The sequence below is a fragment of the Staurois parvus genome, unplaced genomic scaffold, assembly GCF_062004578.1.
Source record: "Staurois parvus isolate SC_StPar_1 unplaced genomic scaffold, SC_StPar_1.0 ptg000421l, whole genome shotgun sequence".
Classification (NCBI taxonomy): Eukaryota; Metazoa; Chordata; class Amphibia; order Anura; family Ranidae; genus Staurois; species Staurois parvus.
In genome coordinates, this window is record NW_028318217.1 from 315,169 (window position 1) to 338,086 (window position 22,918).

General features: G+C 44.3%; 1 protein-coding gene across 2 annotated transcripts in view; it reads right to left on the reverse strand.

Moving 5' to 3' along the window:
• LOC149454672 (RING finger protein 112-like) overlaps positions 1-22,918 on the reverse strand; it is a 39,872-nt gene that overhangs the window by 10,857 nt on the left and 6,097 nt on the right. For both annotated transcript variants that reach the window (XM_089687227.1, XM_089687228.1), the window contains 9 exons: positions 19,906-19,963; positions 18,314-18,596; positions 13,701-13,895; positions 11,039-11,176; positions 8,043-8,147; positions 7,887-7,937; positions 7,013-7,069; positions 4,711-4,797; positions 2,938-3,067 (listed from right to left, as the gene is read on the reverse strand). In XM_089687227.1, coding sequence (XP_089543353.1) covers positions 2,938-3,067; positions 4,711-4,797; positions 7,013-7,069; positions 7,887-7,937; positions 8,043-8,147; positions 11,039-11,176; positions 13,701-13,895; positions 18,314-18,596; positions 19,906-19,928 — 1,069 coding nt within the window. In that variant the 5' untranslated portion in view covers positions 19,929-19,963. The remainder of the gene's footprint in view (positions 1-2,937; positions 3,068-4,710; positions 4,798-7,012; positions 7,070-7,886; positions 7,938-8,042; positions 8,148-11,038; positions 11,177-13,700; positions 13,896-18,313; positions 18,597-19,905; positions 19,964-22,918) is intronic.

The window sequence follows — 22,918 nt, forward strand, 5'->3', positions numbered from 1 at the left end:
AGACAGAAGATAGAGAGATACAAAGTAACATTGTTTACAAACATTGATCAGACAGAAGATAGAGAGATACAAAGTAACAGTGTTTATAACCATTGATCAGCCAAGAGGTAGATATATACAAATTACCATTGTTTATAAGCATTGATCAGATGGGAGATAGAGAGATACAAAGTAACATTGTTTATAAACATTATTCAAAGGGAGATAGATAAAAAGTAATAATTTTCATTGTTTATAAACATTGTTCAGATAGAGGTACAGAATCAGAATCAGAGATACAGAACTGTTTATAAACGTCCAAATGAGAGAGAGAGATACAAAGTAACATTGTTTATAAACATTGATCAGACAGAAGACAGAGAAATACATAGTAATGATGTTTATAAACAATGTTCAGATGGATTAAAGAGATACAAAATAACATTGTTTATAAACATTGATCAGATGGGAAATAAAATGATGCAAAGTAGCATTGTTTGAAAATGATGTTCAGATGGATGATGAAGAGATACAAAAAGGGGGAGATTTACTAAAACTGGAGCACTCAGAATCTGGTGCAGCCATGTATGGGAGCCAATCAGCTTCTAACTTCAGCTTGTTCAGTTAAGCTTTGACAATAAAACCTGGACGCTGATTGGTTTCTATGCAGAGCTGCACCAGAATCTGTGCTCTCCAGTTTCAGTAACCCCCCCCCCCCATAGTAACATTGTTTATAAACATTGATCAGACAGGAGATAGAGGGAGGGTAGGACAAGTGAATATTTCTGCTAAAAGGAGAAGAATCACCACAAAGGGCCCATCATACTACATTGTAATGTAAGGTATTCCCTTTGTTCTGATTTTTATGTTTATATAAATACAGGTTTTAGGAAGAGTGTTACATTCTATTATTCTGTAATTATGGATCACATATGGAGATTCACATTATTATTGATAAGGTTTCAGAGGGATTTTTCAGATGATTGACTTGTTGGTGATATACTTGTAGATCACTTTTTATATTTTAGGTTTCCTTTATGCATATATACATATATATATATATATATATATATATATATCAGGGGTCTTCAAACTGCTGCCTGTGGGCCGGATGTGGCCCTCTTCTTGCCTTTTTCAGGCCTTGGGGCACCATTCCTCCCACTGACACCAATGATGGAGTACTATTCCTCCCACTGACACTAATGATGGGGCACTATTCCTCCCACTGACACCAATGATGGGGCACTATTCCTCCCACTGACACTAATGATGGGGCACTATTCCTCCCACTGACACCAATGATGGGGCACTATTCCTCCCACTGACACCAATGATGGGGCACTATTCCTCCCATTGACACCAATGATGGGGCACTATTCCTCCCACTAATACCAATGATGGGGCACTATTCCTCCCACTGATACCAATGATGGGGCACTATTCCTCCCACTGACACCAATGATGGGGCACTATTCCTCCCACTGACACCAATGATGGGGTACTATTCCTCCCACTGACACCAATGATGGGGCACCATTCCTCCCACATTCCACTGATAGAAACGATGGGGACTATTCTTTCCACTGACACCAATGGTGGGCACTATTCTTCCCACTGATACCAATGATGGGGCACTATTCATCCCACTGGCACCAATGATAGGGCACTATTCCTCCCACTGATACCAATGATGGGGCACTATTCCTCCCACTGGCACCAATGATAGGGCACTATTCCTCCCACTGATACCAATAATGGGGCACTATTCCTCCCACTGGCACCAATGATAGGGCACTATTCCTCCCACTGATACCAATAATGGGGCACTATTCCTCCCACTGATACCAATGATGGGGCACTATTCCTCCCACTGGCACCAATGATAGGGCACTATTCCTCCCACTGATACCAATAATGGGGCGCTATTTCTCCCACTGATACCAATGATGGGGCACTATTCCTCCCACTGGCACCAATGATGGGGCACTATTCCTCCCACTGGCACCAATGATAGGGCACTGTTCCTCCCACTGATACCAATGATGGGGCACTATTCCTCCCACTGATACCAATGATGGGGCACTATTCCTACCAATGATGGGGCACTATTCCTCCCACTGACACCAATGATGGGGCACTATTCCTCCCACTGACACCAATGATGGGGCACTATTCCTCCCACTGACACCAATGATGGGGCACTGTTCCTCCCATTGATACCAATGATGGGGCACTGTTCCTCCCACTGAACAACAAGCCTATGGCATTGATCACTCCCAGGTTAGCGTCAAGGTGATTTTGCTTTTTTTAAGCCCCCCTGAAGTTTAAAGCGCACTAAACTGGCCCTTTGTTTTGAAAGTTTGGAGACCCCTGATCTATATTGTTAGATTAGCTGCTGTAGTAGCTTAACTTTCATCAGAGATAAGTGAAATAGTCAGTGCAGAGAAACACACTTGTTACATTAAAGTGGTTCTAAGGGCAGAAGGTTTTCTACCTTCATACATTCTATGCCCGAAGGTAAAAAACCTTCTGGGTGCACCACCCCCCCTCAGCCTCCCCTTATACTTGCCTGAGCCCCATCTGGATCTAGCGATGTGCATGGGAGTCTTGGCTGTCTCAGGACTCTCTCTCCTTATTGGCTCGCACAGCTATTGGCTCCTGCTGCTGTCAATCACAGCCAGTGAGCCAAGGAGGAGAGATTGGGGACGGGGTTATTCACAAGAGCACAGCTCAGGAGTGAACCTGCTCGAGTAACCCCATAGCATGAGTCTTGCTTTTGGGGGCACTTGGGAGGGATTTCCAGCGGGGACCCAAAAATATGAGGATGGGGGCTGCTTTGTGCAAAACCATTACACAGAGCAGGTAAGTCATCTGTACAAATCTCATAGCCATGAGAGGAAACGTCTATTGTCTGTGAAAACGGTCTACACCGTAACAGTGCCTGGGAGGCTGAATTACCTGCCAGTGATCCCTGACTTGACATCAGAAACCTCTTCCCCGGGTGGGGAAACAGGAAGCCGCTGACAGATGGACTTCTAAGAGTGTCCAGCAAACGCCGGTATTCAGAACCTTTCCGCAGCCTCAGTTTCTGTAACAAAATAAACTCACAATTATAATTAATATATGGCCAAAGGTTTATAGACGTCTGCCATACCAATATCAATTTGTTGAGCATCTTATTCAAAACCATGGCCATTGATATGGAGTTGACCCTCCCTTGTGGCCACTCCACTGGAAGGGATTTCTACAAGGTTTTGGAGGGTGTCTGTGGGAATTTGTTCTAAATTCACATTTGTGAGGTCAGGTGCTGATGTTGGACAAGAAGACTTGGCTTGCAATCGAGGTTATAATTCATGGTGTTCAGTAGGGTTGAGGTCTGGGCTCTGTAGAGGCTACTTGAGGTTCTCCACACCAAATTCATCCAACCATGTCTCTATGGAGCTGGCTTTGTATACAGGGGCACAGTCAGACTGGAACAGAAAAGGGTCTTCACCAAACTGTTGGCCAAAGTTGGAAGAGCACTTTGAGCTAAAATGTCTTTGTATGTTGCTGCACTAACAGTACCTATGGGATGTCCCTAATGTATGGATGATGGTCAGGTGTCCACAAACGTTTGGCCAGAATCTCGTACATCAGAAACCTCCTAAAGTAAATTTACCCCCCTGTCCTCCAGAGGATTTCCCCCCTTCCTGACCAGGCCATTTTTTGCAATACGGCGCTGCATTACTTTAACTGGTAATTGTGCGGTCATGCAACGCTGCAGCCAAATGAAATTTATGTCCTCTTTTTCCCAGGAATAGAGCTTTTTCCCCACAAATTGAGCTTTCTTTTGGTGATATTTGATTGCTTCTGCGTTTTTTATTTTTTGCGCTATAAGAAAAATAATAATGTGACAATTTTGAGAAAAAAAAACAATATTTTTTACTTTTTCCTATTAAACTTGTCCAGTAAAAAAAAAAAATCAAAAAATCTAATTTCATCATAAATTTTGGCCAAAATCCGTGTCTTTGCTAAAAAAAAAAATCTGAATACACGTAAATTAATTGGTTTTACGTGAATGGTATAGCATCTAAAAATGGCGGTATATATACTGGGATTTCAAAAATTTTTTTTTACTTTTTTTTTTTTTAGTAATGGTGGTGAGCAGCAACTTATAGCAGGTCTCCAGGACTGCGGCGGGCATCTGACACTGGGGGGAACTGACTTGGTGTCACTTACATCCCCAATGATACCAATACAGTGATCAGTGCTAATAAAAAGCACTGACACTGTACTAATGGCACTGGGCTGGAAGGGGTTAATATCTGGAGTGATCAAAGGGTTAAGAGTTTGTTGTTTTACTAGGGGCAGTGTCTGTGTGCTTCATTGTAAGCACACTGCTTTGCATGGCTGTGCTGTGCAGAGCCATGCAAAGCAGTGTGCAGGAGCTGAACAGGGGAGACAACTGTTTTGTTTACTAACAGTTCTCCACCCCTCCTCCCTTGGAGATCCTCGGCAATCACTGGGCGCCGGCAAGTAATCACGGCACGGGTAGGGGGAGCGTGCCCCCTATCCGGAAATACAAAATCACATATATCTATACACGTGATTTTGCACACCGCTGCCGCCCTGTAGCAGTAATTCTGCTATGGGGTGGCTATAAAGTGGTTGAGCAATAGGATTTAATTTCCTAGTGATGATTGTAGAAAACAAATCCTATTTTCTGAGCCTTCCTCGCATTTACCATCATACCTCACTCTCGTGCCGTAGGTAGGTACGAGCAGCTTCACGGCCACAATGGTTAGGATCCTGCCAGTCTCTCACCAGAACATCCAAGTGCTGAAAAAAAAGTAAAGGACACATGACAACAACTTCTCCAGAGAGACAAAGTGTTTTATATTTCTACAGAATATGGTTTAAAGTTGAGGGGTTGTCAGGGATCAGCAGCAGGGATGGCCATATCTGCATGGCTACAATTAGGAGACTGAGAGGAGACTGTGTTGTATTTACAGTGAAACCAAAATCCATCCAAACACCAGCAAACAGAAAACACAGCAAATGTTAAGATACAACTGAACAATAAACATAACAACAAACAACCAAACTATAATACAGCATATTCATTATATACAAAACGAGGAACACGGATCACAGGAAATACTAGAGATGCAAGGAAGGGAGGAACCAGGATTGGAATCAGGAGCAAGGGGAGCAGGAGACAACACAGGAGCAAGATAGAGGTGCAAGGCAGGAACAGGCTCAGGATTTAACAGCAAGCATGCATCTGACTGGTAGGCAAAGCACTGACTTGAAGGGCACTAGTAGAGGAGGAACTAAATACCCTTCCAGCAGCCAGCACCAGGTGAAGACTGATTACTGGGGTTTGCTGAGAGACACCCGCCGGTGGACCCTGGAACTACAACCTTTCACCCAGGGAACCACAGTGACACCAGCAGGTGATCTAGGTCCTGACAGGGGTTGAGCTATATAAGGGTTCAACTCTTGGTCATTATTCCAGATGCACAGATCTGTTTTGCTTAGGTTGCACACCCAATTGTTTATAAATTGGGTATTTATGACAGGACCTCATCAGAGGTCCTCTTAAGACCCTGGCTAATTAAGGTTTATGATGATCTGCATTTCTTCAAAAGTAGACTTTGTTCTCTCAAATGTGTCACTTTACATGGCTGCCTATCATGAGGTTGTTTGTGTAAATGACTCTTTTACACAGTCTTGGGGGGGGGGCATCAGACCTCACTATCATCACAACCATCATAGCTCTGAACTCAGCAATGAAACAATTGGAAGCTGTTCATCACATCACACAACCCTTTCCACTAGCTGTCTAGTGTCTGTAGTTAGATGACAGAAGGGTATGGATACATGATGTTTGAGAAAGTTTAGTACCTTATAAAAGGAACTCTGTAAGTTCATAAACTACTCCCCAGCTCACCCCCTCAATCTCCTCACGTATCACAAATCTACTGAGCGACATATCAGTATGGATGTCACATCACTACCTTAAACACAATCTTTCAAAAACTGAGCTGTAATATTTCCTCCCCCCCAATCCCCCACTCATGACTTTACCATTAAGATCAACAGCACAACCATTGGTCCTTCCCCTCATGCCAGGGTGCTAGGCGTAATCCTAGGCTCTGACCTCAAGTTTGGGGCCCACATCCACTCACTGGCTGAATCCTGCCGCCTCAACCTCCGGAAAATTTCCAAAATCCGCCCCTTCCTGACCAATGATACCACAAAACAACGTATCCACGCCTTGGTTATATCCCACCTCGATTACTGCAACTCCCTCCTCACTGGTCTACCGTTACACAGGCTATCCCCCCCTCAGTCTATTATGAATGCTGCTGCTAGACTCATCCACCTTACCAACTGATCAGCGACTGCCGCTAGACTCATACACCTTACCAACCGATCAGCGACTGCTGCTAGACTCATACACCTTACCAACTGATCAGCGACTGCTGCCCCTCTCTGCCAATCCCTTTGCTGGCTTCCACTAACTCAATGTATAAAATTCAAAAATACTAACCACAGCATACAAAGCCATCCACAACACTGCCCCTAGCTATGTCACCAACCTCATCCGCCGATATCGCCCAAATCTCCCACTGCGCTCCTCCCAAGATATCCTCCTCTCTAGCTCCCTCATCACCTCCTCCCACGCTTGCCTCGAGGACTTCTCCATAGCCTCTCCCATCCTCTGGAACTCCCTACCACAGCATGTCAGGTCAGCCCCCACCCTGTCTGCCTTTAGGCGATCTTTGAAAACGCACTTCTTCAGGGAAGCCTACCCCACCCCCACCTAATAACCGTACTTGAATCACCTCCGCCAGATCATCCCCCGCAGCTATCACCTTTTGTATCATCCCCCCCTTCCTTTAGATTGTAAGCTCCACGAGCCGGGCCCTCCTATTCTTTCTGTACTGAAATGTATTGTAATTGTACTGTCTCCCTTATATTGTAAAGTGCTGAGCAAACTGTTGGCGCCATATAAATCCTGTATAATAATAATAATAATTTCAGTTACCTGCAGATATTGTAGTGAAAAGGACGCTCCTGTCAGTTCGGACACATGAAGATACATCTGGAAAGACCAAAAAAAAAAAAAAAACGCAAGATGTATCAATGAGATTCTCCAACCTATCGGGATGTTGTCCCTTCCACCATGGCTAACCTAGTCTATTCTTGTCCACAAAGGTAGACATGGAATTACAATATTACAGCAGGGCTGGAGTGAGATGCAGACAACAAAAGGAGAGAAGGAAGAGAGGTAATTGTTTTAAGCAAACCCTCCGAGACACAGGTGGTGTCCAAAAATGGTGGCCGCTTAGTGAAATACTTGTCAGTTTGCACCGTGTGAGCTTTTGTGATGTTCTTGGAATATATCGTGACTCCTAAAATACCTGACAGATCTGCTGTTAACTGCACATGACCTTTTCACAGTTTTGTGACCTTTTTATACACAATTGGTAAATTATATGGATGAGTGTATGGATTATTCCCATCAATAATGAAGGCTCTTCCAGGCAATGGAGTCCAATGTATGTTTAACCCTTGTAGAGAGTTATTATCATGGCTGTGTATGGTGCCGGGTTGGACCCTCACCTTTGTCACAAAGTCATTCCTGAAGTATTCTGTAGCTAGTCCTTGGTACTAACCAGAATCACAGCAATAGTTACAAAATAGGACACCAAAATGCCACAAATGACCAGAAGGATGCTTGTGCACTGAGCAAAATTCATGTGGGTGTCATAAAATGTGCCTTTTCTGCATGCATGTATGGACACATACCTGGTCTAATATGGAAAATATAACCACATAGAGGGAGAACCGGTGGCTATCCCTTGAAGTTACCCAATTTATATTACTGATTAGAACTTGGGATATCACAGACCACCTACCTCCAGATAATCCAGTTCTGTGGTTTTCAGACACGCATTGACATTAAAAATCTGCAGAAAACACGAAAGTTGACACATTATTATCAACTTATGATGAATACATGATAACATCACTGGAGAATTAAAAAAAAATGGAAGTATTCTAGATTCCAGTACCAGATATGAGCTGAGCAGCATAGACAGTGCAGAAAGTTTAAGGCAGGTCTCCCGGTCACCTTCAATATCCAGCGAACCCTCCGTGTCCAGGACATATACCGCCATCTGTGAGGAGAAGGTAAATGGTCACCAAAGCAATCAATGAACCGATCTCAATGGACATTCCTTGGACTATATCAGACTTTGACTGAAAGGATATTTTACATCTATCATGTCCAAACTTGCTTAACCCCTCGCCTACCGGGCACTTCTACCCCCTTCCTGCCCAGACCCATTTTCAGCTTTCAGAGCTCTCACGCTTTGAATGACAATTGCGCAGTCATGCAACACTGTACCCATATGAAATGTTAATCATTTTGTTCACACAAATAGAGCTTTCTTTTGGTGGTATTTAATCTCCACTGGGTTTTTTTTTTTGCACTATAAACAGAAAAGATTTTGAAAAAAAAAAAAAGTTTTCTGTTTCTATTATAAAATTTTGCAAACAGGTAATTTTTCTCCATCACTGATGTGCAGTGATATGGCTGCACTGATAGGCAGCACTGATAGGCAGCACTGATGGGGTGGCACTGATGGGGCCGCACTGATGGGCATTGATGAGGAGGCACTGATATGTGGCACTGAAGGACACAGATAGGTGGCAATGATGGGCACAGATTGAAAGCACTGTTGGGAACAGATTGGCAGCACTGTTGGGAACAGATTGGCAGCACTGTTGGGAACAGATTGGCAGCACTGTTGGGAACAGATTGGCAGCACTGTTGGGAACAGATTGGCAGCACTGTTGGGGCTGCACCGATTTTATTAGAAGATTGTTTTGTTCACTGCGTTCTTCGCATTTCTTGTTATGGAACATAGAGACAATTAGTCTTCTTGTTCTAATGTTAGGCATTTGGGAGTCTGGAGGTCAGTCAAACTAACAAGGTGTTCTGGGATAACAGAATTGTTTCTTGTAAGTAATGATGAGTTTTTTGTGCAAATTCCTAAAGCTGAATTCCAGGTATGGATATTCCTACATAGTTACAGTGGTCCAGCTTGGGTCAATGTAACTCTGCATATACCATACCTGTGGGATCTCCATGGAAGCTGAAGATCACTGTGGTAGGCACACCTACTAAGGTGATGTCCACTAGCTCCCGGGTCCTGTGCTGAGCGGCTCTCCTGCTACTTACTGAACAAAGAGGGTCACTAGTTTGGGTGGGGTGCCATTCAGACAATGCAGAGAACGCTTCGCAATTTCTCGATGGATCTCAATGTGTTCTCTTACTGGACTAGGTGGACAGGTGGTGTAACACATCTTAATACGAGAGGAATTCAAGTCAAACTGGTACTTTTATGTATGTTTATATAATAAAAGAACAAATGTAAAGGAGTGGAAACCGCATTTATTTTTCAACATACTCCCCTGCTACATTTATACTCTTATCCCAGCATTTAACTAATGCCTGGAGAGCTTCGACATAAAAAGATTTGTCAGTACGCCTGAACCATCCTAGGACAGCCGGCTTCACTTCCTCATCATTGTGTTCACCGTTTCCACAGAAAGATTTGTCTCTTGTACAATTTCACAGCAGGTTCTGCGTCGATTATTCAAGATCAGGTGTTCCATGTGCTGAATGTTCACAGGAATGACTGCTGTGGGCTGGGAACCACCATGGCTGGGATCATCACTGATGGACGTATGACCATCTTTGAAATGTTTCCACCATTCAAATGTCTTACTGCGGCTGAGCGCCTCATCCCGTACTGTGCTTGAAGTCTTCTGTAGATATCTGCAAATTTTACACCTTTGTTCACAAGAAACTTCATCATCACACGCTGTTCCATGCACGCACTAACACCGCCGTCTGCCATCTTGATTAATGGTCTCTTGACTGGCCCACAACATATGCGCCACCTATCAGTGATAGGACACACTGGCCACTTACTACTGCATGTAGTACCACCTCGCCAGCATCCCTTTTTATACCTGGAAAATTAAAAAGTCCCAGTTTGACTTGAATGCCCCTCGTAAGTAAACTGTTTATGTTGGGGAGGTTCCTTCATAGCATCTGACCAGGATTGGAGCTTCCAAATAGTTGGTACATCAGGTTCTAAAGGATCTCCACACCAGAACCTTCACCGCAGAGTAGAGGTTGTTGATTTCCTTATCACTACATGGTTAAAAATGATTGAGCGTGCTCATAACACTCAGTGAGGAACTCAAAACATTGCAGAACAAGTCCAGCTGAACAGAACTAGTTTTTATTTATTTTTTTTCTCACCGGATAATCTGCGTTTTGCCTGTTAAATCCAAAAGAGGCCAGACTACACGTACAAAAAGTCTGAGCCATGCAACATATCTTCTGAGCCAGGAAAATGGAAAAAGAGCTCATCTCTGCCCTACAACCCAGCACCAGTTTTAGAAGGACATGTGCTTTTGTGTACTTGTTGCTCCTATATTATAGGTACCGACCCGGGGCGGACTGACAACTCATGGGGCCCCCGGGCAATAGGGGATCATAGGGCCCCTGTGTCCTTGCCCAAACTCAAAAAAGCCTATGAAAAAGGTACCAGGGGCATCTCTTGGGACCCCCTGCTGACCCTGGGCCCTCGGGCAGAGCCCGAGTTTCCAAATGGTCAGTCCACCCCTGGTACCGACCGTGTGCTGGAACACATGTAGGCCTCACTATCATTACCTCTAGGAGTACCAGCCCTGTGTTTTCTTGGCGCTGCCTCTGTTAGGATTATTTCCCTGGATGAGGGGCTCTGCTACACCTTTGCAGGCAAGCAATACATCTACTGACAGATCAAAGTCACAGATGGATTGGCAGTGATCCTGAGATGATCCATTTGTACAGTTTGGATCCAGATTTGCTGCTGTCTGTTCGCTCAACTCTAGTTTGGTCAATGGCAGGACAAGGCAATAATGAAGTGTATCCCCCATCAATTTGTCTATCTCTGTACATGAGAATAGATCGACTTATATAATTTAACAGAGAATGTCTCCATCAAACCTTCTCCTCATTCCTCTCCAGGATGAAGGGTTTGCTCCAGATCCAGATTCCCTTTGTTACACCGTCAGTGCCATTTCTCCATTCAAACCCTGAGAGGGGTTCCTCGTCCTGCCCAAGACTGACCGGCTGTTGTCTTTCCTACAAAAAAGGAAAATCACTGTCACTTCAACATGCTCAATCTATAAAAGACACAACACCACAAACATAAAAAGTAGATTTTATCAATCAGATTCATGTAAAGTCAAAGAATAAACGGTGAGCGCAAGACAAAAAAAAGAAAGAACAAAGCAGCTGGCACAACGTGGCAAACCCTCTGTCTCCACCAAAACAAAACACTAAAATATCAAAGTGCAGCGCTAATATAAATGTGTGTTATAATCAATGATGACCAGCGTGATCGTAAAAGAGCCGTGTCCACGTGATGGTCCGGCGGCCATCTTTGTAAGTGCTTTTTATCCATTTATGATTTTATGCTCCACGTGGTTGCTATCTTTTTAATAGAACATACAACACTATATGATACTGTCTCTGGACTCGGTCTATGAGCTTGCCCTCTAGGTGGAATCCCTTTCCTTGGTTCACCGTGGGCTGGAGATAGAGACTTGGCTACTCTACTTTTGATTGTTCATTTGATGTATCACTGGCTCCTGGAGAGATCCCACCTTCAACTGGGTCACCGGCAGGAGGAACAAGCAGGAACACCCCTTAGTGTCATTCCGCTCTGGGCTTGCTTGCTACTTACGTCTGGTGAGAGCATTATGGTGGAGGTGCGGTGCGGAAGTCACTACATTTTGTTGATTTGATCACCTCACTATTTTTGGGACTATGATGATATTTAGAGAACTTATTTATTTTCATTTGTTATACCGTATATTTTATTTCTTCATTGGAGTATTCACTATTCTTTATTTCTTTTTTATGATGTTTCCTTTCTCTTTTACTATCACACTGGTCATCATTGATTATAACACACATTTTTATTAGCGCTGCACATTGATATTATAGAGATTCATGTACAGGTTGAAGCTGAACTCCAGGCAGATATTAAAAAGACAAATATTAAATCAGCTCTACATTCAATATTACATCAATAACTGTATTTTGAAATACAAGCAGTATAAGTACCTTAACCCCTCCCCCTCCTGGTATGTTACGTTCATGCAAATGAATAGGCTAGAACACACCAAATGTGCAATGTGCACCAGTATTGGGACAGTAGTGATGTGCTGTGCTTTGTGGTGTGCTGCAATAAATGTGCGTTAAAGATACATTGCCCTAGTGAGCTGAAGTGCCATTCAAAATTAAAGGTATGGATTAGTTTACCCACCAGGCAGTGAAGGGCTCTCAGGATATGATATGGACGGCCGTACTCACCGGGCAATGAAGGGCTCTCAGGATATGATATGGACGGTTGTACTCACCGGGCAATGAAGGGCTCTCAGGATATGATATGGACGGTTGTACCCACCAGGCAGTGAAGGGCTCTCAGGATATGTTATGGACGGCTGTACTCACCAGGCAGTGAAGGGCTCTCAGGATATCTTATGGACGGCTATACTCACCAGGCAGTGAAGGGCTCTCAGGATATGATATGGACGGCTATACTCACCAGGCAGGGAAGGGCTCTCAGGATATGATATGGATGGCCGTACTCACCGGGCAGTGAAGGGCTCTCTGGATATGATATGGACGGTTGTACTCACCAGGCAGTGAAGGGCTCTCAGGATATGATATGGACGGTTGTACTCACCAGGCAGTGAAGGGCTCTCAGGATATGATATGGATGGTTGTACTCACCAGGCAGTGAATGGCTCTCAGGATATGATATGGATGGTTGTACTCACCAGGCAGTGAATGGCTCTCAGGATATGATATGGACGGGTTTACTCACCAGGCAGTGAAGGGCTCTCAGGATATGATATGGGGTCATTGTGCACCAGATATGATATGGGCAGGTTTACTCATCAGACAGGGAGATGGGAGGATGGTGGGGTGGAAACTCTCAGGATACAATATGGATGGTTTTACTCACCAGGCAGTATAGGATTCTCAGGATATGATATGGATGGATTTTACCAACTGGGCAAGAATGGGATTTCAAGATATGTTATGAATGCCTTTACCCACCAAGCAGTGAAGGGCTCTCAGGATATGATATGGATGGGTTTACCCACCAGGCAGTGAAGAGCTCTCAAGATATGATATGGACGGCTGTACTCACTAGGCAGTGAATGGCTCAGGATATGATATGGACGGCTGTACTCAGCAGACAGTGATTTTACCAACTAGGCAGTAATGGGATTTCAAGATATGTTATGAATGACTTTACCCACCAGGCAGTGAAGAGCTCTCAGGATATGATATGGATGGGTTTACCCACCAGGCAGTGAAGGGCTCTCAGGATATGATATGGATGGGTTTACTCACCAGGCAGTGAAGGGCTCTCAGGATATGATATGGATGGGTTTACTCACCAGGCAGTGAAGGGCTCTCAGGATATGATATGGATGGGTTTACTCACCAGGCAGTGAAGGGCTCTCAGGATATGATATGGACGGGTTTACTCACCAGACAGAGGAGAGCTCTCAGGATATGATATGGACGGGTTTACTCACCAGGCAGGGAAGGGCTCTCAGGATATGATATGGATGGCTGTACTCACCAGGCAGTGAAGAGCTCTCATGATATAATTCAGTAGGGTGGATTTTCCTCTCCGTTTCTCCCCAATCACACATATAAGGCACGGGGGGTATTCCGACACCTCCGCATCCAAGAAGCATCTCTGTAGCACCGACTCATCCAGCTGCAATCTTCCATCATGATCTGTGTACACCAGTTGAAGGGCTGAAGGTGGAATCTATGAAGATAAAAAAGTCACTGGTAATATGGGAACCGATCCTTTCCTATTTGAGCACTGGGACTGCTCAGGTGGTGGGATGAGATCCTCCCAGGAGTCACAATGAGGCATCTTATCTTAAGTCTTAAAGTAGAACTAATCCTAACTGGATGATATATAGTTTGCTAAAAGCACTGTGTGCCAAACTATTTTAATTTTTTTCTATAAAATACCGTATTTACCATTTTTTACCTTTTATTCCCAGTCCTGTTCAACCACTTCCTGTCCACAAGCACTCACTCCAGCATCAGCTGTACATTATTGCTCTATGATGTCTTCCTGACAGTGACACTTCTCCAAGCTTCTAGAGTAGCGGGAGGCACCAAAGGACTGACCTGTAGAGCCCTCCAGCCTAATGCTAATGCAAGTTTTAAAGGCTTGATTAAGCACTGGCCCTCCAGAGGATTTACCCCCCCCCCCTTCCTGACAAAGCCATTTTTTGCGATATGGCGCTGAATTAATTTAACTGACAATTGCGTGGTCATAAAAGGGGCAGACTGACCATTTGGAAACTCGGCCACTGCCCGAGGGCCCGGGATCAGTAGGGGGCCCTATGAGATGCCCCTGGTACCTTTTTCATAGGCTTTTTTGAGTGTGGGCAAGGACACAGGGGCCCCATGATCCCCTATTGCCTGGGGGCACCATGAGTTGTCAGTCTGCCCCTGGGTCATACAATGCTGCACCCAAATGAAATTTATGTCCTTTTTTTCCCACAAATAAAGCTTTCTTTCAGCGGTATTTGATCACTTGTGCATTTTTAATTTTTTGCGCTATAAAACTAAAAAAAAAATACTGACAATTTTGAAAAAAAAAAACAATGTTTTTACCTTTTTGCTATAAAACATGTCCAGTAAAAAAAAATCCCAATACGTGTAAATTACTTGGTTTACGTGAAAGTTATAGAGTCTACAAATGGCAGTATAGATACTGGAATTTTTTTTTCTTTTATACCAGTAGTGGCGGCGATCTGTGACTTATAGTGGGCATTCTGGCACTGGGGGGAACTGACTAATTGCCACTGACATCCCCATGACACGCATATAGTGTTCAGTGCTAATAAAAAGCACTGACACTGTACTGGGCAGGAAGGGGTTAACATCTGGGGAGATCAAAGGGTTAACTGTGTGCTGTGTGTGTTTTACTAGGGAGACATGCTGTGCAGAGAAATACACAGCAGCATGTTATTGCTGGCAGGAAAGAGACCTGTGTTGTTTACACACAGGTCTCTCCCCTGTCAGTGTTCCCTCGCTGGGTGGACCCGGTGATTGACATCTACAGTTGCAAGAAAAAGTATGTGAACCCCTTGGGATTACGTGGAGTTTTGCATGAATTGGGCATAAAATGTGCTCTGAACGTCATCTAAGTCACAACAATAGAAGAACACAGTCTGCTGAACATAATACTACACAAACATTAGATGTTGCCATGGTTTAATTGCACATAACATGTAAACATTCACAGTGCAGGGAGGAAAAAGTATGTGAGGCCCTAGCTTAATGACTTCTCCCAGAGCTAATTGGAGCCAGGAGTGAGCCAACCTTGACTCCAATCAGTGTGATGATATTGGATGTGTTGCTGACAGCTGTCCTGCCCTTAAAAAACACACACCTGTTTTGGGTTTACTGGTTTCAAGAAGCACTGTCTGATGTGAACCATGCCTCGCAGAAAAGAGCTCTCAGAAGACCTACGTTCAAGAATTGTTGACTTGCATGAAGCTGGAAAGGGTTACAAAAGTATCTCCAAAAGCCTTGATGTTCATGTGTCCACAGTAAGACAGACTGCCTACAAATGGAGAAAGTTTAGCACTGTTGCTACTCTCCCTAGGCGAGGTCGTCCTGTAAAAATGACTGCAAGAGCACAGCGCAGAATGCTGCATGAGGTAAAGAAGAATCCCAGAGTGTCAGCTAAAGACCTACAGAAATCTCTGGCACATGCTAACATTTTGTTGACACATCTACAATAAGGAAAACATTAAACAAGAATGGAGTACATGGGAGGACACCACGGAGGAAGCCATTGCTGTCCAAAAAGAATATTGCAGCACGTTTGAAGTTTGCAAAAGAGCACCTGGATGTTCCACAGCACTACTGGCAAAATATACTGTGGACAGATGAAACCAAGATTGAGTTGTTTGGGAAGAACACACAACACTATGTGTGGAGAAAAAAAGGCACAGCACACCAACATCAAAACCTCATCCCCACTGTGAAACATGGCGGAGGGAGCATCATGGTTTGGGGCTGCTTTGCTGCCTCAGGGCCTGGATGGATTGTTGTCATTGATGGGAAAATTATTTCCAGAGTTTATCAAGACATTTTGCAGGAAAACGTACGACCATCTGTCCGCCAACTGAAGCTCCGCAGAGGATGGGTGATGCAACAGGACAATGACCCAAAGCATACAAGTCATTCAACAAAACAATGGCTGCAACAGCACAGAATACGCCTTCTGGAGTGGCCCAGTCAGAGTCCTGACCTCAACCCCATTGAAATGCTGTGGCATGACCTTAAGAGAGCGATTCACACCAGACATCCAAGAATATTGCTACACTGAAACAGTTTTGTGAAGAGGAGTGGTCCAAAATGACTCCAGATCGTTGTGCAGGTCTGATCTGCAACTACAGGAAACGTTTGGTTGAGGTTATTGCTGCTAAAGGAGGGTCAACCAGTTATTAAGTCCAAAGGTTCACATACTTTTTCCTCCCTGCACTGTGAATGTTTACATGTTATGTGCAATTAAACCATGGCAACATCTAATGTGTGTGTAGTATTATGTTCAGCAGACTGTGTTCTTCTATTGTTGTGACTTAGATGACGTTCAGAGCACATTTTATGCCCAATTCATGCAAAACTCCACGTAATCCCAAGGGGTTTACATACTTTTTCTTGCAACTGTATAGCTCCCAATGGCAGCGCGGGTAGGGGGGCACGCGTGCCCCCCTACCCAGAAATGCAAATCACACACATATATACACACACACACACACATATATACATACACACACATGGCTTTGCGCAGCCCTGCCACCCTGCAGCAGTATTTCTGCTATAGGGCGCGGACAACTGGTTATTTATTGACGCAAATCTATTGGGACATAGTATCCATCGGGAAATGCACTATATGTGCGTCCATGTACGCTCATATTTATATACATGCAATTATGCCAAATCATTCTTTTAATATTTTTTATCTATTTATGCACACAGTTTTTTCTTTACGATTGTATACACTACATGTACGTATTCATTCATTGTACCTATTCCCCTTAATACATATATCAATTCATGTCAATATTCTAAGTTAGTATCATTTTAATCAATACAAATATGAAATACATTTTCTGACACGTAATACCATCTGGATCGCTAAGACAATACAGGGATGTCAATTTATTTATACATACATGTATTTATACACACACGCACACATACATACACACGCACACATACATACATACATACACATGCATACATAACCTAATTCATAATCCATTTAATTTTTATTATATTTATCTATTTATTCTAAGATTTCCTAGCTCCCTTTTGCGAGGTTCAGGCCAGGGCGCCATGCGGCAAGACTGGGCGGTGGACAGTGTGTACTACCTCTTTCTTTGGTTAATTGCTTTTCTCCGTCAGGCACCTCTTAATATTTACCATCAGCAGCTATAATAGGCATAATGCGTCCTGCGAGCAGCTGGAACACATAGCTGGAATACACAAGTGGTGACGTATTTCTGGTTCCATCCTCTGGATTATCGGAAGTGACGTTTACTAATGGTGGCTGGAACGCAAGCCCACGCTGTACTTCCGGTCAATGGACGGCGTGAGCTCCATCGCTTTGATATCCATTTTGGACACATCTCCTGGTGCCATCTGATGGTGGCTGCTACCTATTTTTAATGTGTCTTTAGGGAACTAGGATCTTCATTCATTTTTTGCACCCCAGGAAAGCAATGGTCAGAAGGGTATGTTACCAAAAACACATTTGCCATATAGATTCACCCTTTGCAAATCTGAGAATTCCTTTTCTGCTGCTACATATGACATTTTTAGTAGGGAAGGCACCAGAGGACTGACCTGTAGAGCCCTCCAACCTGCCCTGAAGTAATTCTCTAACTCACACCCAGGCTTTTAGCAAGCCTCCATCTACACTAAATAACTATCCAAACTAGAGGGCGCTACATCTATGTTTGGTAATAAAGCCCTATTTTTCCTTCATCCAATTAAATTTGATTCTCTGTGAGGGTAAGGTTACAGTTGTTATACGGTTTGGAATACATGCGCTACTCGGCAGTCAAGCAAGGATAAAGATGGCAGCATAGAAACATTTCCTCTCTGCTATACCCACACCCTATATAGTAGAATGTTCCACTCTCTCACCTGTCTGCTCTGCTCTTCCTTGACAGCCAGTTGGACCTTGGTCACCATGTTCTTCAGCCTGTAACTAGGTATGAGCTGGTCTTTGGGGCAGATTTTCCTGCATTCTGGGCAGCGGTAACTATGAAGCCCCGAGGCGTCCCAATATTTGGTTATACAGCCTCTACAGAAGGTATGACCACAAGTGATGGAGACCGGATCCGAGAGCTCATGGAGACAAATGGAACATGTAATCTCTTCTTCTAACTTGTAAAAATTAGCAGCACCTTCCTGAGGCATGGCAGTCCTGGGAGAAATAAAACAAATATTATCCCTAAATAGAGAAGACAGTATATCCAGTCTGAAGTATATAGAAAGTTGGGAATGTTCAGAGAAGAGCCATAAAGTACGAGAAGATAACTGGAAACTGGGAGGTGGACAGGACTTTGTATTGTACATAGCAGGTTCCTCATTATACTGTATGATATGCTAAGGAGGGACTAATCAGGTACAGCAATAAGTGACGGACGAGACAAACAACGAGCAAAACGTAACGCAGGTAGTTACTTCACCAGGTAGACGAACACTCTGGATCATGTCAGAGCTATACAAATATACAGTACAATAATAATAGTGTGTGACTGTGGGGGAGGGGACATTAGAGTGTAAGCTCCTCTGGTACAGAGACTGATGGGACTGGCTCAGTGTTCTCTGTACAGCACTGCAGTATATGTCAGAGCTATAGAAATGTATAATAATAATAGTGTGTGACTGTGGGGGAGGGGACATTAGAGTGTAAGCTCCTCTGGTGCAGAGACTGATGTGACTGTGGGGGAGGGGACATTAGAGTGTAAGCTCCTCTGGTACAGAGACTGATGTGACTGTGGGGGAGGAGACATTAGAGCGTAAGCTCCTCTGGTACAGAGACTGATGTGACTGTGGGGGAGGGGACATTAGAGTGTAAGCTCCTCTGGTACAGAGACTGATGTGACTGGCTCAGTGTTCTCTGTACAGCGCTGCAGTATATGTCAGAGCTATAGAAATGTATAATAATAATAGTGTGTGACTGTGGGGGAGGGGACATTAGAGTGTAAGCTCCTCTGGTACAGAGACTGATGTGACTGTGGGGGAGGGGACATTAGAGTGTAAGCTCCTCTGGTACAGAGACTGATGTGACTGTGGGGGAGGGGACATTAGAGTGTCAGCTCCTCTGGTACAGAGACTGATGTGACTGTGGGGGAGGGGACATTAGAGTGTCAGCTCCTCTGGTACAGAGACTGATGTGACTGTGGGGGAGGGGACATTAGAGTGTAAGCTCCTCTGGTACAGAGACTGATGTGACTGTGGGGGGAGGGGACATTAGACTGTAAGCTCCTGTGGTACAGAGACTGATGTGACTGTGGGGGAGGGGACATTAGAGCGTAAGCTCCTCTGGTACAGAGACTGATGTGACTGTGGGGGAGGGGACATTAGAGCGTAAGCTCCTCTGGTACAGAGACTGATGTGACTGGCTCAGTGTTCTCTGTACAGCACTGCGGTATATGTCAGAGCTATATCACTGATTAAAGATAAGACACACGCATATAAACAGAAATATTTGAATCTAATAAGCTTACGTTTTGCTGGTGCTGTTCCCCATGAGAGTCTGTTGGGTTCCTCCTCACTTTGTGAGATCTGCAAATATAAACTTTGTTACTCCATGTGAATGAAACTAAAAGGAATGACGATATATAAGAGAAATGAAACTCAGAGCTGGAATGTCTGGAACTTATCGCTGAGGGATGGAAGGGGAGGGGAACCTCAGAGTATATATATATAGATGCATACATTGATCTGCTGGTGTGTGTTATATATATACACATACACATATACACACACACATATATATATATATAAAATTATGTATTTAAAATAAAGTTCCGTAAATTTCCCTCACAGGGGTTTTCAGCATTTCACTCTTCAAAAACACAGATGTTTAGCTTCCTGGCTTGTACACACAATTCTGCCGCTCTGGCCTTCCACTTCAGGCTCACATCTGTCTCCTGCAGACTCCTTCATAAATGGCTGTATTGCACACAGTTAGCCCCTTGCTGCTCTGGCTCCCACCTCTCCTAGGAGGAGCCCTCCTGACTCCAGGGCAACGACCTCCTGTCTGCCGGGGTGGAGCCCATGAACCATGGTTGGGCCTCTATAAAAAGGCCTACACACACCTGTGTAATCAGTATGCTGGATGATCACGAAACATGGACCCAGGATTGGAGGTTTCAGCCCTCCCAAATCACTTTGAAATCTCCAGGCCCCAAAACGGGCTTTACAAACTGACGACGAAACTGACACACCAGTTTCCTCTGCATTAAGCAAACTGCCTGGAGCCCCTCAACCTGTATAGTTGAGATTCCTGGGTTATAACCTTGATTAAGACCGTGGAAGGATACCGCACATACACACATATACACACATATACACACACACACACACACACACAATATTGCCAAAAGGTATTGGTCCAGCCCTCCAAATCATTGGATTCAGGTGTTCCAATCCCCTCCATGGACACAGGTGTATACAATCAAGCCCCTAGGCGTGCAGACTACTTCTACAAACATTGGTGAAAGAATGGGTCGCTCTCAGGAGCTCAGTGACTCCAAGCGTGGTCCCGTGATAGGTGGTCACCTGGGCAATAAGTCCATCCGTGACATTTCCTGGCTACTAAATATTCCACGCTCAACTGTTAGTGGGATTATAACAAAGTGGAAGCAACTGGGAACAACAGCAACTCAGCCACCAAGTGGTAGGCCATATAACATGAGCGGGGTCAGCACATGCTGAAGCGCACAGTGCGCAGAAGTCGCCAACTATCTGCAGAGTCAATAGCTAAAGACCTCCAAACTTGGTGTGGCCTTCAGATTAGAACAACAACAGTGCGTAGAGAGCTTCATGGAATGGGTTTCCATGGCCGAGCAGCTGCATCCAAGCCTTACATCACCAAGTGCAATGCAAAGCATTGAGTGCAGTGGTGCAAAGCACGCCGCCACTGGACTCTAGAGCAATGGAGACGTCTTTTCTGGACCAATTATGCTTCTCTGTCTGGCAATCCAATGGACAGGTCTGGGTTTGGAGGTTGCCAGGATGACGATACTTGCCTGAGTGCATGGTGCCAAGTGTAAAGTTTGGTGGAGGGGGGATCATGGTGCAGGATGTTTTTCAGGGGTTGGGCTTGGCTCCCTAGTTCCAGTGAAGGGAACTCTTAAGGCATCAGCATACCAAGACATTTTGGACAATTTCTTGCTCCCAACTTTGTGGGAAGAGTTTGGGGATGGCCCCTTCCTGTTCCAACATGACTGCGCACCAGTGCACAAAGCAAGGTCCATAGACATGGATGAGCTAATTTGGGGTGGAGGAACTCGACTGGCATGCACAGAGTCCTGACCTCAACCCCATAGAACACCTTTGGGTTGAATTAGAGTGGAGACTTCAAGCCAGGCCTTCTTGTCTGACATCAGTGCCTGACCTCACAAATGAGCTTCTGGAAGAATGGTCCAACCTTCCCATAGACACCCTCCTAAACCTTTTGGACGGCCTTCTCAGAAGAGTTGAAGCTGTTATAGCTGCAAAGGGTGGGGCCGACTCAATATTGAACCCTACGGACTAAAACTGGGAGGCCATTAAAGTTCATTTGCGTGTAAAGGCAGACGGCCCAATATTTTTGACAATTCGGCAATTTCACATGTTGGTAGAGTAACTCTTCCTCTATGGTAATTCTTCCTCCTTACAGGTAAATAATGGATTCCTAGCAGAAGCAACATGCCATCTAGAGTTCTCAATGAAGCAAGGGTGCAGGTTGTCCAACATCCACAGAAGGCTATTGAATGTTTAGAGAGGTGACACTATTGACAAGTAACCAATGACAACACATCACTCTTGTTGATGGTGTCATCTCTGTAAACATTCAGTAGCCTTCTGTGGATGTCGGACAACCTGCACCCTTCCTTCCTTGATAACTCAATGACTGCACATTGCTTCTGTTTGGAAGCCATTATTTACCTGCAATGAAAAAGAAGAAGAGTTACTATTAAGGAAGTTACTCTATCAGCATGTGAAATTTAAAAGTTATGCCCACTTTTGCATGACTTTTAGTACAGCTCTCGTATATTGTTAGTTATCGGGGATATAAAAAAAATAAGCCAACAGTTTTTCAATGTAAAAATATCATTAATTGAATACATTTGTGTAATATTTTGAGCTGGGTACAAAATCTTCCTCTATAGTAAATCTTCTTTTTCATTGCACGTAAATAATGGATTCCCCATCATTGAGTTCTCTATGGAGGAAGGGTGCAGGCTGTCCGACATTCACAGAAAGATACTGAATGTTTACAGAGATGACACTCTTGACCAGGGGCGGACTGACAACTCATGGGGCCCCCGGGCAATAGGGGATCATGGGGCCCCTGTGTACTTGCCCAAACTCAAAAAAGCCTATGAAAAAGGTACCAGGGGCATCTCATGGGGCCTCCTACTGACCCCGGGCCCTCGGGCAGTGCCCGAGTTTCCAAATGGTCAGTCCGCCCCTGTTCTTGACAAGAGTCATCAATGAGAAGTCATTGCTCTTGTCAACGGCGTTATCTCC